General features: G+C 46.8%; 1 protein-coding gene across 2 annotated transcripts in view; it reads left to right on the plus strand.

The window, feature by feature from the left end:
* nek7 (NIMA-related kinase 7) overlaps positions 1 to 17334 on the plus strand; it is an 88568-nt gene extending 71234 nt beyond the window's left edge. For both annotated transcript variants that reach the window (XM_056275977.1, XM_056275978.1), the window contains 2 exons: positions 11492 to 11605; positions 13939 to 17334. In XM_056275977.1, the coding sequence (XP_056131952.1) occupies positions 11492 to 11605; positions 13939 to 14049 (225 nt within the window). In that variant the 3' untranslated portion in view covers positions 14050 to 17334. The remainder of the gene's footprint in view (positions 1 to 11491; positions 11606 to 13938) is intronic.
* Positions 17335 to 18373: the final 1039 nt, after the last annotated feature.

Below are 18373 nucleotides of genomic sequence, written 5' to 3' on the forward strand. Positions count from 1 at the left end.
TAACCCAATTAACACAATAAAAGTTGCCATAGCAAATTGCAATCCTATGCCTGTTTGTATGTGAAGCCTACTTAAACTACAGGTCAAATAAATTGCTTTGGAATAAATTTAAATTTAATGCATTCTTGTTGATTTTTCTTTTTACTCTTTTAATAAAGAAGTTCTGTGCGGTTTACTACAGCCTCATGTAACCTTACACATAATACAAACAACAACAGTAATACTAATAATAATGGTCCTACAGAGACAATTGGCCATATCTGCGGGTGGGAAGCTGGTGGGAAGCTGCACTAGCGCCTCCTCTGGTCGGTCAGGGTGCCTGGGAGAATAGCGTGATCCTCCCACGTGCTGCATCCCCCTGGCAAAATGCCTCACTGTCAGGTGAAAAGAAGCGGCTGGCAACTCCATATGTATCGCAGGAGGCATGTGGTAGTCTGCAGCCCTCCCTGGATCAGCAGAGGGGGTGGAGACTACCACCAGGATGACTCGGTAGAGTGGGTAATTGGCGGGATACAATTGGGGAGAAAAGGGGGAAGGAAAAAAAAAACTAATGCGAAGTTACTGAGAAAATTACTTTATGTCTTACATTGCAACTACTCTTTCTTTCTTTTGGAAAGACTCAGTTGTTAACTATTTTTCACATTCACATTGACCAAATAAATTGCATCTAATGAAGTTACTCACTACTTGAGTAGTTTTTTACAAGATACTTTTTTACTCTTAAGTAGTTATTTTAATGAGTACTTCTACTTGATTCAACATTATTATAAAGTAACTATACTTTTATTTGAGTAATCTTTGTATTCACTCCTCTACCCACAACTGCTAATTAGTTTAATTTGTGTTGTGAACCAGTAGCCACAAAAGCACAGTATCGCTTGAGTTTATTTTTTTTTACATGATTACATGGTTTTTACATGGTTTATGATTTTCATGGTTAAATTGTAATAGGAGACAGCAGGGTGGCGCAGTGGTTGTGTGGTCACCTCACAGCAAGAAGGTCCTGGGTTTGAACCCCGGGGTAATCCAACCTCGGGGGTCATCCCAGGTCGTCCTCTGTGTGGAGTTTGCATGTTCCCCCTGTGTCTGCGTGGGTTTCCTCCGGGTGCTCCGGTTTCCTCCCACAGTCCTAAGACATGTAGGTCAGGTGAATCGGCCATACTAAATTGTCCCAAAGTGTGAATGTGTCGGCCCTGGGATGGTCTGGCAGCCTGTCCAGGGTGTCTCCCCTCTTGCCGCCCAGTGACTGCTGGGATAGGCCCCTGCATCCCCCAACCCTGAGTAAGGATAAGTGGTTTGGATAATGAATGAATTGTAACAGAAGAGAATAGTCTTCACTGGGCAGCTTTTTTCCCCTTCTTATACCTTGTTTAGGAAACATCAGAAAAGAAATACGCCAACCTCTTGAGATTTGGGGCTCACCGTTGTTGATCAGAGAGATGGGAAAAGGATAGGTCATTCATTCATTCATTCATTCATTCATTCATTCATTCATTCATTCATTCATGCATTCATTCATTCATTCATTCATCAGCCACTTCTCTAGGGTCGGGTCGCGGTGGCAGCAAGCTAAATAGGGCACTCCAGACGTCCCTTTCCCCAGCAATGCCCTCCAGCTCCTCCTGGGGGATTCCAAGGCGTTCCCAGGCCAGATTGGACATGTAGTCCCTCCAGCGAGTTCTGGGTCTACCCCAGGGTCTCCTCCCAGTTGGCCGTGCCCGGTAAACCTCCAAAGGGAGGCGCCAAGGAGGCATCCTAATCAGATGCCCGAACCACCTCAACTGGCTCCTTTCGACACGAAGGAGCAGCGGCTCTACTCCGAGCTCCTCACCCTATCTCAAAGGCTGAGCCCAGACACCCTACGCAGGAAACTCAGTTCAGCCGCTTGTATCCGCGATCTCACCCTTTCGGTCACTACCCAAAGCTCATGACCATAGGTGAGGGTTGGAACGAAGATTGACTGATAAATTGAGAGCTTTGCCTTCCGGCTCAGCTCCTTTTTCGCCACAGCGGTCCAGTACAACGTCCACATTACTGCTGATGCTGCACCAATCTGCCTGTCAATCTCCCGCTCCATCCTACCCTCACTCGTGAACAGGACCCCGAGATACTTGAACTCCTTCACTCGAGGCAACAACTCATCCCCAACCCAGAGGGAGCAATTCACCATTTTCCGGTAGAGAACCATGGCCTCAGACTTGGAGGTGCTGACTCTCATCCCGGCCATTTCACACTGAGCTGCAGACCATCCCAGTGCATGCTGGAGGTCGCGTTCTGATGAAGCCAACAAAACCACATTATCTCCGAAGAGCAGAGATGCAATTCTGAGGTTCCCAAAACGGACACACTCCTCACCTTGGCTGCACCTTGAGATCCTGTCCATGAATATCACAAACAGAATCGGAGACAAGGGACAACCTTGGTGGAGTTCGACACCCACCGAAAATGTGTTTGACTTTGTGCCGAGAATGCGGACACAGCTCTCACTTTGGTTATACAAGGACTGAATGGTTTGTAGCAGCCGCCCCGGTACCCCATACTCCCGCAGTACCCCCCACAGAGTGCCCCAGGGTACACGGTCATAAGCCTTCTCCCAAGTCCACAAAACACATGTAGACTGGCTGGTCAAACTCCCATGCCCCCCTCAGCACTTCCGCAAGGGTAAAGAGTTGGTCCGTTGTGCCACGGCCAGGACGTAATCCACATTGTTCCTCCTGGATCCGAGGTTCGACAGTTGGTCGGAGCCTCCTTTCCAGCACCCTAGAGTAGACTTTCTGAGGGAGGCTGAGCAATGTGATGCCCCGATAATTGGAGCACAACCTCCGGTCCCCCTTTTTTGAATATTGGAACCACCACCCCAGTCTGCCACTCCACAGGTACTGTCCAAAGAGGGATAGGTGAAAGAAGATAAATGGAGAAAGCAGAGATATAGATGGTGTCTTAAGGTGGTGGCTGGACTGTTTGTCAGTGGGGGAGAAAAGAGAGAACAAGAGTACAAGAGAGTAGAGGGCGGGAGAGCGAGAGCACTTCAGCCGGCCGGCCAAGGTGAGCCATGCGAGGAGCCGGTGGAGCTGGATATGGTTTTACAGCCACATTGTTAGAAGAGCGGCGCTCACCGCGCCGTGCATATATTCTCTTTGAAGAGCCCATTCGTTTTTTCCTCCCCTCCCCTTGTCGTGAGGAGAGGGCTCCTCGGCGCATTTGGTGTCTGGAGAACAACCTTCTCCTATTTTCATTTTACCTCTCCGCTTCTGCTCTACTCCTTTCTCCGCCATCATTCTCCTCCTCTTCTCTTTCTCTTCTTTTCTCCTCTCTTCTCACTGTGTTCCTCTCCGCTACTGTCTTTTCTTTTCATCTCTTAACCTTCAGGCATAAGGAATTTACATAGAAATCCACGTCTGATCCCTTCGGTATCCCATTGATTTCATCCTGAACGTGATAGCGACTTTGGTGTGTGCTTGAGAGGTTTTTGCGCGTGCGTGTGTGTGTGTGTTGCTGTGTGTACGTGTGTGTGTGTGTTTCTCTGTATGTGTGTTTGTGTTTGTGAGTGGGACTTGTGTAGATGTGTACAACCATTCAAGTATGTGTTAGTATATGTATTACTGTATCTGTGTGTGTCCGCATTTACATTTGTACTTGTACGTGTGGTATTTATATGTGGATGTAAATGTGTTTCCGTGCAAGTATGTGTCCATCATTCTGTGTGTCTGTGTGTTTATTTAATGTGTTAGATAAAATGTGTGTGTGTGTTTTAATCTTTAATCCAAGCATGGGATTTAATAAGACCAGATGTAAATAATGTGGGATCAGAGTTTGTGTGTGTGTGTCTCCGTCTCTATTTGTATGTACATCCAAGAGTTTTCACTTCCCTCTGTGTGAGACGGCTCTGTTTGAGAGAGCCTGAATATTTCATTGCTGTGCTCAGGTGTTAGTTAGGGTCCACAGAACCACACAAGCCTGTCAATACCTGGCCATTGTATCTGCATGTGTCTACATCTCCTATTCTGTTTGATCTCTTTTTTCCTCTGTCCAGCCTCGTTACATCACCTGACCCTGCCCGTCTCCTCTCAGCGCCTTGTTAACACAGTTGCAGGGGTCATATCCCACAGTGACCATGGTGGTTTTGGGGGGGGGGGTGCAATGCATGCTACCTTACTCTGTCACGCACTGATCAATGAGGCGAAATGAGACAAGAGACGTTATTCGTCTTACAGCTCCTCACTGGAAAACTCAAGCATGCAGGGAGTGGTGGCTGAAGAAATGTTCCTTCCGCAGTTTCCCTATCCTGCTGTCCTTCCTCCCGGGGCAGCCAGGAGCGGTGGGCAGCCCTTTCCTTCAGCACCCGGAGACCAGTTCCAGGTGGACATCCGTGTCATGGTCAGGGGCGGGACAGGAGAGCGTTCTGCATGTTTTTAGTGGGGTTCTTCTGATGTTGGAGGAAACCCATGTGAGCACAGGGAGAACATGCAAATGCCACACAGAAAGGCCCCTAGTCGAGAGACGGCCCGCCTGAGCATGAGGAGAATATGCTGAGTACACACAGACAGGCCTGGGGAGAACATGCAAACTCCCCCAGTGCCAACACTGCCCCGGGCGGGAATCAAACCTAGGCCCTTCTTGCTGTGAGGCAAGGCTGAGATCTCACTGTGCTCTCCTTGCCTGGCCTCAGTCAAAACCACTTCATATTTGCATTATCGACATGCCCAAACGCACTTAAATTCTTTCCTTGTGTGCATGCATAACAGAGGGACAGTCAACACACATTCATCCTCTCTCACTTGTGCGGATGGGTTTGCGTGTGTGTGTGTGTGTGTGTGTGTATTTGAGGTTTGTGTATTTCATTAAAAGTTTCTAAGCGGAGGAGCATATCTTGAAGAATTGTGCTGGAATGTGGCTCCTTCCTGTATGCAGCTCAACCACCCATACCTCTGACTGTGGCGGCGTTACATGCTTCCTGCCCCCAGCACTTGCCTCATTCCAGTCTCTTCCCACTTGTTTTGCTGTTGGTTTTATGAGGCCCGAAATGCTTGCTTCTCAGCAGCTGGCTCGGCACATGATGAGTTGTCCCTGTGGCTAGCTCTGCATGTTTGAAGACGGAGACTTTTATAAAGACAACAAGCTCTTCGTATCTGGCCATGTTGACCATTCCCCTTTTTCTTTCTTTTTCTCAATATGCAAACATGTTCCCTCATCGCCCAGGTCACTGGTATGTTTTTGGTGGCCACCATGTTCAAACCAACCAGATTTGCTAATACCAGTGTGTATCTAATGTCTTCTCACCCAACCCCTCACTCTTATCTGTTCTTTTCTTTCTCTGCTTGTCGTTCCCTCCTGGAGTGAAGGGGTAGGCCTTCCATTTCAACCATGAACAACAACTGCGAACAAAACCGTTAACTCGGTGTTACACCTTTATATGAGCACATGTTACAGATGTCCGGCATTCCAGTGGGAGATATCCAAGAAGATGCAAACCAGTTTTCCTTTCAAAAAGGCGGTAGGGATATTTTTAGTTTGACTGATACAGTGTGAGACAGAAGTTCTCTGCAGTTGTGGTTCAACCGCTCCCATCAGAGGAGGGGATTAAGGCATGGCACTAAAGGGGGGGCATGTATTTCCAGAGTTAGCATTTGAATATTTGCATTCCACAGTTGTGGGGGGGGGGGGTCTCTCATATTCAGCTTAGCTGTAGTGGGACAGAAATTGTAGAAATGAAAGAAAGAGATATCTTTGTCTTCCTTAAAGTTGCCTGCCTTGGGAGGAATAGTTTGGCGTTTTAAATCCGTTCGTCCACTCTTCTCCTACTTTCTCCCTTTTCAGTGCATTTCCCTTTTCAGCGCATTGAAGTAGATGAGTGATGACTTCACTCGGAGTGGGTGTATTTTTCATAGTGGTCCCCGAGCTGTGATTTCCAGCCTTGATTAATATATCATTAGAAAGCTCCACATTAAGGACCAGCCAGCAGAAAGGGGGGAGGGGGGGGGGACCTTACCTTGCAGTTACAGTGGTTGTGCATGTGTTGGCATGTGTGACTCAGAGAGAGTAAATACGCTGCCAGTTGTGCGTGTGCAGGCCTGTGTTGGAGCATGTGTGTTCTGATATATCCCTTGTCAATGCACTCTTAGATGTGTGTGCGTGTGCAGACGTGAGCGAGCGAGGCCCTTTGGTCCCAGGCTGTGTGGGCGCTGGGGGTTAAAGGCTGGAGGGGGCAGACAGGAGCCACTCAGAACTCCTTTAATTGGCATACAAGGAGAAGAGCAAAAGAGAGATGGATCAGTGTTAATTAAGGAGGGAAGCCTGATCCCTCGTGCTGCCCCAAACCTTTTACATGGAAGGGGATCCAGGCTTACATGCTTTGGCTGGGGAGAACACAGTCTGGCCAGCTGAGGAAAGGGGCTGGGAACAAAGGGGAGATAGTGTGTGTGTGTGTCTGTGTGTCTGTGTGTGTGTGTGTCTGTGTGTGTGTGTGTGTGTGTGTGTGTGTGTGTGTGTGTGTGTGTGTGTGTGTGTCTGTGTCTGTGTCTGTGTCTGTGTGTCTGTGTCTGTGTGCGCTGCCACCAGCAGCTCTAACCTCTTAGACAGACAGCAGGCATGCGTGTGCAGAGGATGTCTCCCGAATAGCAATGAACCGAGACACACACAGACCCTTGAACACACACACCGGGGCCTCAGAGGTCAGAGAGTGAGTCAATCATCTTGCCCGTTGCGACGACACAGTCTGAAAAAAGGCGTGTGTGTTTGTGTGTGTGTGTGTGTGAGTGAGTGTGAGTGTAGTGTGTTCTGAGAGCAGGGGGCCGGCAGCTGTCAGGGGCCGGGAGCAGCAGGCGCTAATGAAGCAGATGAATAGTGCAAAAACTCCCAAATACAAACAGGACAGTTGACATTTTTCATCTGTCAAAAGCAGAAGATGCATGAAAATACGATGGGGCCTTATTTAACCCTTTACCTGCTGACTACTGTATTTTACGGCTTTTCTTCTGCGCCCAGTGTTTTTATTGCTCTCTCTCTATATCACTCCCCAAGAAATACATGTCTCAACTCTCTTCTGCTACTGCTAACACACATTTGTACCTGCTAATGCTAATACAGTACCAGTATATGGTACCAGTGGCTAAATACATGGCCTATTCCAGCAGCAGCGGATGATTAAAAATCTTCTGCAGTGACTTTAATTCCTTCAAAAATTGCCAAGAAACACCTTGAATGTGAAATAAATCAATAAGAAAGGCTTCTGATAGTTTTTATGTAATCAGCAACTTGACCACATCTAGCCGTGTTCTCAAGGAGCGGAAGTGTGCATTTTGTCTTTTTAACACCAAACATTTGATAATACCTGTGTTGGGATTCTACCATGGTGAGCAAAGTGAGACGAGACAACTGCAAATACGTACATCAAGTAGTCAAGCAGGCAAGAGTTGACTGAAGCAATAGCATCGTGTGTTAACTTCACTTGCATCGCGAATCCCGTGTAGTCTTGAAAGATGGGGCGTCCAGGTAGCGTAGCGGTCTGTTCCATTGCCTACCAACACGGGTGATTGCCGGTTTGAATCCCCGTGTCGCCTCCGGCTTGATCGGGCGTCCCTACAGACACAACTGGCTGTGTCTGCGGGTGGTAAGCCGGATGTGGGTGTGTGTCCTGGTCGCTGCACTAGCGCCTCCTCTGGTTGGTCGGGGCGCCTGTTCGAGGAGGAGGGGGAATAGCGTGATCCTCCCACGTGCTATGTCCCCCCTGGCGAAACTCCTCACTGTCAGGTGAAAAGAAGTGGCTGGCGACTCCACATGTGTCGGAGGAGGCATGTGGTAGTCCACAGCCCTCCTCGGATCGGCGGAGGGGGTGGAGCAGTGACCGGGACGGCTCGTAAAGTGGGGTAATTGGCCAAGTACAACTGAGGAGAAAACAGGGGAGAAGAAATCCAAAAGAAAAAAAAAGAAGTGCATCCTTTTGTGGTTACTCTACCATCATAAAAGAATTGCATAATACACACTTGAAGCTTTATTTTTAGGACAAAATAAAATAAAAAAGCCTTCAAAATAAGAGCTCCTGACAACACTAGACTGGTGGTGACCAACTGGCTGCAGCGGCTATAAAAATCGTGTTTAAATGACTCGAGTTTGGATGGTGTGACTAATCAAATCAAATTCGACCAATAAACAGTTTTATCAGATACAGGCATGATGCTTTGTACTTCGCGTGATGCTTTTGTTACTTTTCATTTTATTACGTACCTCACCACAACTCAAATAACCCAGATGTAGATGTTATTTTTTAGCAGAAGAATGGCCAGTATGAAAACACAGAGCTTTTATCTGGTCTCTCGGCCCTCATTCTGGTTCACCACAGAAGCGTCCAGAGTTCTGCTAGCGGTAGTCTGAACTCTCAGCAAACACGGGATAATTAATGGAGTTACAAGTCGTGTTAAACTCCACGAATTCTTTGGAAATATCAACTAAATATGCTCTTTTTAGTGTGTTTGTGTTTGGTTGTGTGCTTGTGTAATGAAATCTTAAATATCGGTGTTGACGTGAAGTGATAGTACTTATATGAAATGTGTCAAACTGAACCTCTCTGATTCACACACACAAACTCATTAACACATGTACACCTTCACCTCCCATCACTGTCTCCTCCTGCAGTGTGGATCCTCAATAGTGATTGTTGGAGCAGAGGGAGAGGTGTCCATGGAGAGACATCCCTCTGTTTCTGTGTGAAATATGTCCAGAAGAGAGACGGCATGCAGAGATTCTTCTGCCGTTGTCTGGAGTTCCCTCTGGAAGCTGTGACGGAGACTCGATCAACTCTGCCCATTAGGGGACAGGAGCTTCTCTGTCCTGTCATCGTCGGCCTGTGAAACATAAAATGGAGAGAGAGAACGAGAGTCTCTCCCGGCTGGGCTGTGTAGATGAGCTTCGCACACAGCAACAATAAGCAAAATGAGACAATTCGGGAATCAGGAACATTTATTTTCATGTACGCAAGTACATGAAATGAAACGAAATATAATTTCCCCAGCTCACAGCAGTGCAACACAAAAACATATCCAAAACCTAAAAGAGCATATATATCCAAACTACAAAAAACTATAAAAACTACAAAACATATATCCAACATATCCAAAAAAAACTTTTTCACTGTCCAAGAGAGCGAACGCTAGCCAGGATGACTGTCGGGACTGCCGGTCTGCATGGGCTAGTAGTTAGCTTAGCCTGCCCCGCTTCTGCGTCCTGTCAGACCGCCCTCGGTGTTTCCTCTTCGGGCACAGCTCCATGCAGGGCCATGGTCCTTGGGCCCACCGGATGCAGCAGACCAGGATCCCCCAGCCGATGCAACGCCAGCTCTCCCAGCCGGACACCCTCGACACACCTCCTCGCACTCCACACGATGACACCAAAAGCGGCACAGTCAACGCCGGGCGAGGCTGCCGCCAGACCGCCCTCAGTGTTATCGGAACTGCCGGTCTGCATGGGCTAGCAGTTAGCTTATTAGCAATTATGGGTCACAACGCTGTTCCATTTTAACCATGCAACATTTTTTATTTATGATTAAGGCAACTATACTGAAGATATTTCTTGGGCGTGATTATTAGTTTTGATGGTACTTCCTGTGTCGGTGCGTGGAGGCAGCCAGGCAATTTTTGCAAACATAGCCAAATTATAATGAGGAGGAGGACCCTCATAGATCTGGTTACCTACAACGAGTGGCATCTATGGCCTATATGTAGGTTTTTGTATGGATAGATTTCGGTGGTGTAGGCTCGAGGATCAGTATGGCAAAACCTCTGTGCATCAAGTCATTGAGCAAAACAGCAGTCAAATCATCAGTTTCTAAATCAATCAAAAGCAGAGATTTGACCATTTTATTTCACCCGTGATGCCCTTGGACTGTGTCTTCCCTGCACTTCTGCAAATATTTCATCACACTTTGCCTATGGAGTACAGTTTAACTAAAGTGAATGTACATATGAAGTCGCAGAACACCACTGCTTTTGGCCATTGTGCAATAATAGTATCTAATAATGATAATTTATATTGCACCTTGAATAAATCCGATGCAGTTCAAAGTGCTTTAGAATCTGGCACTAAAATTAAAACGGCATTAAAGCAGAGAGAAGATAACATACGTAGGGGAATTAAAGAATTAAAATGCTAAAATACTAGTAAGAAAGAGTGATGCTATTTTTAAAACAACATGAAGACTTAAAGAAAATAAAAAGAAAGATGCTAATGTATATAAGATGAAGATCCCCAACCCTTTTCAGTGGCTGTCGATAGGAAGGCAAAGGCAAAAATTTGATTATTTTCAGAGTTCAAGTCGCTGTATCTAGTCTATTAATCGAATAAATTGCTAGTCTGTCGTGCTAGATGGCCCAAGATGATCCCATGGATTAGTTGCTCTACCTGTAAGACGGAGGATGCCCTGACGTGTCCTCTTTTATGGCGCTTCCACCTCAAAAAATGTGAACTGTTTTGCATCTCTATGGTAAGTGAGAAAATGAGAGGTGTCTATTTCACACCAGCTTACCTTCTTCTGGATTACTGGACCCCGTTTGGATCCATATTTGGAGAACTTGTTCTGTTTCAGACAGCAACGCAATTGCACAATAATTTAGGACTTTCGCACTACCCATTAGCTGGCGGTCACACATGTACAGTTTGGAATTGTAGAGTACAAATTGGATATGTATAGCAAAATTCCCCGCTCCCACAACAATAAGCTCTGGTCTTGTTTTGTCTACATCGTGCATTGTCACAGCAAGGCATGGGAGATTTTCCATGTCTGCATGGCTCATAGCTTTGAAAAGATTTTGTTTTTCCCTGAGATTTCATTTCACGCCAGCTGGACGTAGCTTTCCTACTTAAAATGTAGTATTATTCTGTATAATGTAAACTATAGGTTAACTGTAACATCCCACTTCCGAGAAGCCGTACTCTCTCTCTTCACCACACGGTCACACTTATTCCTGTCCTCTACCTTTCCTTCTCTCTTTTCACCCATTCCCTCTTTCTCCTCTGTAGTGCCTTCCTCTTCTAGCATCCCCATCTTGCTTTCCTCCGCTTCTCTGGCTCTTGTTTGTTTCTTAGAGAATAACCATTTTCTCACTGCTCCAGCAAACTGAATCACACCCCCCCCCTCTCCATCCTCTCTTCTCCTGCATTCCTCTATTTCTCAAAAGTTAGAGGCGGTGCAGTGCAGCAGAACTGGCCAGCTAACTAGAAGGAAACGTACAAGCGGAGAGGAACTTTCTGGGATATTTCTGTTTTGGTTCACTTAGTTTGTAAAGCACCATCTCATGCCTTGTAACAAAATACCCAGAAGCGTGTGCAATCTTGCTGTGTACACAAAACTCTGTCGACAACTTGTTTGCCCCCCCCCCTTTTTTTTTAACTTATTTACCATATTTTTCTGCTCTCCCACTTCCTATCTTTTCACTGTCGATCACTCGCTCTCCATCTTGTTATCCCTCAGCCTCACCTCCTCTCTCCCTCTCTCTCCCAGATGGCAGCCCTCCAGAGTCCGTTCTATGGGGATAAGATGAACCTGTACTCCCTCTGTAAGAAAATCGAACAGTGTGACTACCCTCCTCTCCCCTCGGACCACTACTCAGAAGAGGTACGCATAACTGGCTTGTTGCAGTTGCTGCACAAACTGCAAAATATTTGCCAACAAGTTGTGGTGTTAAAAATCACCCCTGAAGACAGACTAGAACCACCTCTGCAGGGGCTCGATTTACAAAACTAACTGCTGCAGAGACTCCACGGCTTATTAAAATGCTTTAAAGGCTGTTGGCTAACTTTTCACTCACTGCTGGCCTCCTTCTTTACTTTTTCCCGTTTGCCGAGGTGTACTTGTTCTGACCGGTCAGTTTTCAGGCGTTATGCTCTTGAGAACAAAACGTGAAAACTGTACATTTCATAGTCCAGTGTGTTTTGCCTTCTGCCGGATGGCTTGTGCATGTAGGTCTACAAACTTGGAGCCACAAGACTCTTTAAGATTACAGTATATGATATTACTCTGGTAAAAGCCCTGTGATCAAAAGACCCGATGTGATTGCATAACCACTAGAAAATCAGATGCACGTATCAAAAGCATCTGGCCATGCTGCAGAACGAGCTGAAATCAAATGAGCAAGAGTGTCCCGTTTCCATAAGTCACTGTTGACTCATCCGCAATAATTCTGCTTCGACCCGGCCGGGCTCAGAAGTGTAATGTAGACGGCCTGTGGTTACAGATAGCCTTATTGCTGATTGACTTTGCATTTTGCATGCCCTCTTCTTGGGGGGGGGGGGGGGGGCCTTTACGATATCTTTATGTTTTGTTTTTTTCTTTCGCAAGATACACAAATTCGAACATGCAGGCACACTCACACACGGTGTGGTTATAAGCTCCAGTGCCGTGCCCACATACTATTTTGATGGGCGCTCGCAGGCGTTGTGTGTTGCTGTTTTTGCTTGATAGTGAAAAGGCACTTGGGAAATGTCCCCTCGCGTCTGAGCTGTTTAAGCAGGGAAAAGCAGCCAACCTATTGTCTCTTTTCATCTCTGCTGCCTTTCACTCCAGTGCCCGCGTGTCTGAGCACCGCAGGTTCACGTCGGCTATTTTAGACTTGGTTTGGTCATTCATATCTCCATGGCAGAATAATGAACGATGCTTTTATCAGAGGGCTGATGAGGCTGGTTGGCTCAGAATTCTGCTGCGAGCTTGTGCATGCATGTGTGTGTGTGTGTGTGTGTGTGTGTGTGTGTGTGTGTGTGTTTGTTTGTGTGCAGGCACATGCATTTGTGTGTATTTGCACAAGTATATGTTTGTCACATAGCTCGGCCCCCCCTCCACCCCATCACTTCCACATTGCCCCACGTGTCACCCCCATCCCGGAGAAAGAGAGACAAAGCGAAAGAGAGAGAGAGAGTGAAAGAGAGAGAGAGCGAGGTAGGGCGAGAGACAGGGAGATGGAGATGAGGGGGGTGCCTGCAGCGCCTGTCTGGATGTAAACAATGCTCCTGAAGGATCGGCAGCAAACTGTCAGCTGCTCGTCTTTGTTGTGTCATTTAACCATCTCCGTCTATTGCCCCCCCCTTCACGAGCTTCCACATCCCCCCTCACCTGACACCCCCCCAATACCCCTACACTTCACCCTCCACACAGAGCGGCGCATGAATATTTTACATATCTGCATATCGTCAGCGTGCCCCCCCCCCCAGCCCTCATCCATTCTGCGGGACTAATTCTCAGACTGTCTGAATTTGCATCTTTTCTTTCACTCTCTTACACAAACACACACACACACAGGCATGCACGCACACACCCAAAACACCTGCAAAAACTCATCCAAGCCAGTGCCACGCAACAGCGGCCAGGAAGTCTGCAGACGGTTGCCATAGCGACCCTGCGTAGACGTTATTTTTTTCCTCTCCATCTTTCATTCCTGCTTACTTTTTTTTTTTTAATGATGGCGATGGCGGTTCCGCCTGGAAGCCTGTCTGTCTGTCTGGCTGCTCCAATCAGCCGCTTCGCTCGGCTTCAAGTGTAAACGCTGTCTCCGAAAGGCAGCGGAGTGGCAGTGTTGTGTGTGTGTTTGTGTGTGTGTGTGTGTGTACGTGCACGTGTGTGTGTGCGCGTCCGTGAGCGTGTCTGTGTGGGCTTGTCTAAAAGTAGATTCAGCAGACCGGTAAGCGATTAGCACACTAACCCAGTCTCACATCTTTGTCTCAACCCGCTTACCTGTTGCCTCGTCATTGCTGTTATTAGGGCTCATCTAGGAGTTGTGAGAAATAAGCAGTATCTGTTGCCAGGGGTTTGTTCATTTCATTGGATCTGCTTTTTACTCCCATCCCCCTCCCCCCACAGTACATTCTCGTGCTAATAATTATATAATTTCTCTGATTTCTTTGTCTCTCCCCTCCTCTCTCCTTCCTCTCCCTCTCTCTCTCTGTCCTTCTCACCAGCTGAGAAATTTGGTAGACATGTGCATCAATCCAGACCCAGAGAAGAGGCCGGACATCACCTACGTGTACGACATCGCCAAACACATGCAGAGCCTGACACAGGGCAGCTAAAGCCCGGCGCGAGAGCTACACACACACATAAACACACACACACACGCACACACACACACACACGCTACAGCCCCGCAGACCTCTTTCCTGCTCCCCACCCCTCCAGCCCCCTCCCTACTTTTCACGCTGGACTCGTACAGATCTGTTAGCTTTTTCCCCGCCGTAAAACACCCCAGGGTTCGGTTCCTGATGATGAACGACATCGGCTGGTTTTTTACCGTCACCTCTTCCACGTGGCTCCAAACCCCAGGCCTTTGCAACTATAGGATAAAGAAGGTTAGAGATTAGAGGCGGACCGCCAGTTCCTCAGACTATCATCGTGTTATGGCGTCGGCTGTCAGTGTATGATAAACGATTCACGCGTTAATCGCTGTGCCTTTCATACCCGTCCTTTGTGTTTTGTGTAGTGAAATGCAGCCGTTGTTCAACTGCTATTCCTAATACTTCTTACAGAGCAGATACCACCAAAATTGGTAGAAAATTGGTAGGAAGTGTAAATGTGGGGTGTTTGCGTGTAACGTGCTATCAAGTGATGACACAACCCAAGTTCTGCTGTTGCGTCCAAACCTGGTATCCCCAGAACTTCGCTTGGCCCACGGTGACGTGACGTCATCGCGAGCCCGTGTTAGGGTTTTATTTGGATCCATGGATCTGTGTGGTCCATGGTTACCAATCTTACTCAGCAGAAAAACAACCCGCCAAAAAAAGAAGAAAAGGCAGATGCTCAGACAGCAGAATTGGAGCTGGGACGTTCGCACAACAAACAGAGGCAGCATGACTGAGAGGTGAAGCAGAGTGCTTGTGATGGATGGTGGTGTTGTGTTGCACTTTTTGCCCTGGTACCAAGAGGCTGGCAGGGCAGCCCTTGTTAAATGAATGTATTTCGAAAGGAGGGATGATTTAGGAGATAGATGATAGGCTATGGAAACGCCGGGGGAGAGAAAGGGGCAGATGTCTATGTCACCCTTAAGTAGACCAGTTTGAACCCAACGCGTTGTCTGTGGAAGTCAGAAACGGTGCGGTAAAGACAGAACGGCGACAGCTTTTGGTCAGTTGTTTACCTGTTGTTGCCGACAACACAAAATGGCCTTTTTTTTAATCTCTAAGAGGTGTGATATCATGTTATTTCATGGCACAAAACTTGTTTCGTTCTTTGAAAAGGAACACAAGAATACACAATGGAAATGTGTAAAAATCAAATTAAAAACCCCAAACGATGTCAGGCATCATCCATTTTGGTGTGAGGTGACACGTCTGACCCACCAGAGCGCTAGTTAGCTGAAGCCCCCCCCCCCCGTCTGACAGGTAACGGCTGATGTTGTTGCTGTGTAGGTTTGCAGTGTATGTGTATGTGTAGTGGCAGTGTTTAGACACAGTAGATGGCAAAAATCATCTGTTGTATTGCCGTCCATATCATGAGGAAACCACAAAGTGTGTAACTGACTTCCCCTTGCCGTCCTTGGAAAAAGCCAAAAAGCAGAGCTATATATATATATATGTGTGTGTGTGTTTGTGTGTGTGTGTGTGTGTAAGTGTATCGTTTATGTTAGGTAAACTAGAGCACTAAGAGGAACAAACAACTGAAAACAAGCCTGGTTGGGACTCATTTGTACATAGCGGAGAAGTGAAGGGAGGTTAATGTACACTTTTAATTTGAAATACTGTAGATTTCCGTGGAATTTGAATGACCCGCAGTGATTTGTCTTTGTTTATTTTTGCTTTTATTTGGGAGAGAGTTGCGGTAATGTTTTACAGTGGACAGGTTTACACGGGGTCCGTGATACAGAAGGTGTCGTATACAAGGATTGATAACACTTCATTTTTGTCTTATCGTGACCTGTTGGCTAGCGATTATGAATGGTCTGTTAGCCGCGTCCTGCGGTCTGCATGCGTGTGCATGTTCATGCCCTCCCCCCAACCCGCTTCTGAGTACTCAGATGAGGTGTGCACCACCGCAGGTTCGATAGGGTCAGGGATATGTGAGTTGTCCTCTGTCGGTTAACGGACCGTTTTGATATTTTATCGACGGTTGTCTACTTTCAAGTACAGTGTTTGCAAGTTTTGTTTGTTGCACATCTTGTTTGCGTTTCGGTTTGGTTCGTTTCGCTTTGCTCCCTGCCAGTTAAGCTGCACCCGCTTCGGCGGTGATGTCAGCGTTCTGCTGGCAAGGACCTACGGTGCGACATGAATAGCTTTTTAAGCCCATTTAAGACATGTTTACTCTGTAAAAAGGTTCTATATAGCACCAAAACCTTGTTAGTAGGTTGTAATTACTAATTATAGAGCAACCTTTAACATGACTTTCTTTCTCGCCGCCTTCCGGTGCAGTTTAGAGCCTCCTGCGACAGACAGTTGTGTTAAGTGCCTTGCAAGTACAAGCAGGATTTAAAAACAAAAGAAGAAGAAGGAGAAGAAAAAAAAAGGTTGTCCTGTGATTACAGAGGAAGAAACCGAAGAGCCCGGTCTCCTTTTAGATTCGAGTTGTGTTGCTGCGCGTCGGCGCCGAAGCTCCCTCGTAACGGGCGTTTGCGTTGACACCGTTGTAGGGTGGCCGTGAGGGGAAGCTCACTGAGGTTGTGTACCAGACGTGAGGCGGTTTTAAGGGTATTCAGTGGAAAAGAAAAAAAATCTGAAAAAGTGTTTTTGCAAACTATACGAATCTGTTTACACACTCCTTTGTGGTTTGTTTAAAGTTTTTCAACCAAATGCGTCCTTTTTTTGTTTTGTTTTTTGTGTGCTTACCCCTGCTAATACTGATGCGTACTGCATGCAGTTGAAACCTGTTGCCTTAAAATAGATGTGCATAGTGTCTGCCTCATGCCATATGTTGTGTTGATGTAAAGAAAGAAGATTTACTTTCTAATTCTTGTCGGGAGGTTATAAGACATGCACACACACACACACAATCACACACAATTGCACATGCACACACACACACACACTCTCTCTCTCTCCTAGGGCTGTGGCCGCTCCTGTAAAGGGAGTCTTCTGCTATCTCTGCAACAGCTGCAGTCTCGGTGCTGTGTCTCAGCTTAACCCTTTCTGTGGGCTTCGAACCAGGGTCAGCACATTCACCACAGGCCTTACTCTGAAGTTAATGTCAAAAAGTCCAGTTTTTTTGTTTGTTTTGTTTTTGTTTTTTTGGAGGGGAGGTGAAGCAAAAAAAAAAAAAGGCAATCTGCTATTTATTGTTTTGTTTTCTGGAACATTTCATGTCATCTTTCGAGACCCTCATCACCAACGCTTCATACGTAAGTGAATGCAATAATAAAGCCTCTAAATTTCTTTGGGACAATTTGTGTGAACATGTGATTTCTGAACACATCCTAAAAAAAAGGTGTGTGGGGGGGGGGGTCGTCAAACATGTCACTCAATCACTTCACAGTTATGAAGCTGGTTTTTTTGATTGCATAACTATCCTAAGGTTGTTGTTTTATTAATGACAGGTACACAACTTTGCTATCCAGCACCTTGTGTAACGGTTAAAATCGAGGCGCTGTCATGGTGGAGAACCTCAGTCCAGGTCATTTCATGTCGGAGTCATGCACGAGCCCCTGCTGCGAGACCGCTCATGGAGGTGGTTAGCGTGTGGATCGAACCGTGTAGGCTGCACACACAATACAGGGAATCAGTCCTGCTGTCTCCAGGACGCACAAATTAAGAGTAGCTGACAAGTAGGTAGGAGGCTTCGTTAGTTAGTTTGAGGTCATTAGCAGATTGGATAAATGTTTATGCTTCTCTTTCTTTCCTTTGGGTCTCCCCCCCACACACACACACACCATCCTCACTCCAGTCATTAGGTTCCTTTCACCACCGCCAGCCCCCCAGCCGTCCTCCAGGGTCCTCCCCCATCCGACTCCCTCTTGGCCGGGGAGCAGCGGGAGGACGACACTGGCTCTCTCCCTGTAATGAACTCCACAGGGACCGCAGTTCAATTTCATCACGGGGAAAAATTGCTCCCATGGAGCCACGAACACGGTGAAAATAAACAAAAATAAATATCTGGAATTAATACTCGCGTTGTTAAGCGCTCCTTACCCACCGACCCACCCTCGTGCCCTCCTTCCCTCCCTCTGACTATGGAGGTATTTATACATTGCCGGGATGCTCGGCATTTGGGGTGAACTGATTTCTTTCTTTCCAAAAAAATAATAAAGTGCAGCCACAAGAAATGTTTCTCATTTGTTGTTGTGCATCCTCCCAAGTTTATGCATATTTTAAAAACAGAGACACAAGTCCATCTAGTGGTAGAAGAGCGCCACTACACTCTTCTTCTGAACGATCTATGCACTGACTGGGACACATACCCACATCCGGCTTCCCG

Source organism: Lampris incognitus, chromosome 3 (genome assembly GCF_029633865.1).
Source record: "Lampris incognitus isolate fLamInc1 chromosome 3, fLamInc1.hap2, whole genome shotgun sequence".
Taxonomy (NCBI): Eukaryota; Metazoa; Chordata; class Actinopteri; order Lampriformes; family Lampridae; genus Lampris; species Lampris incognitus.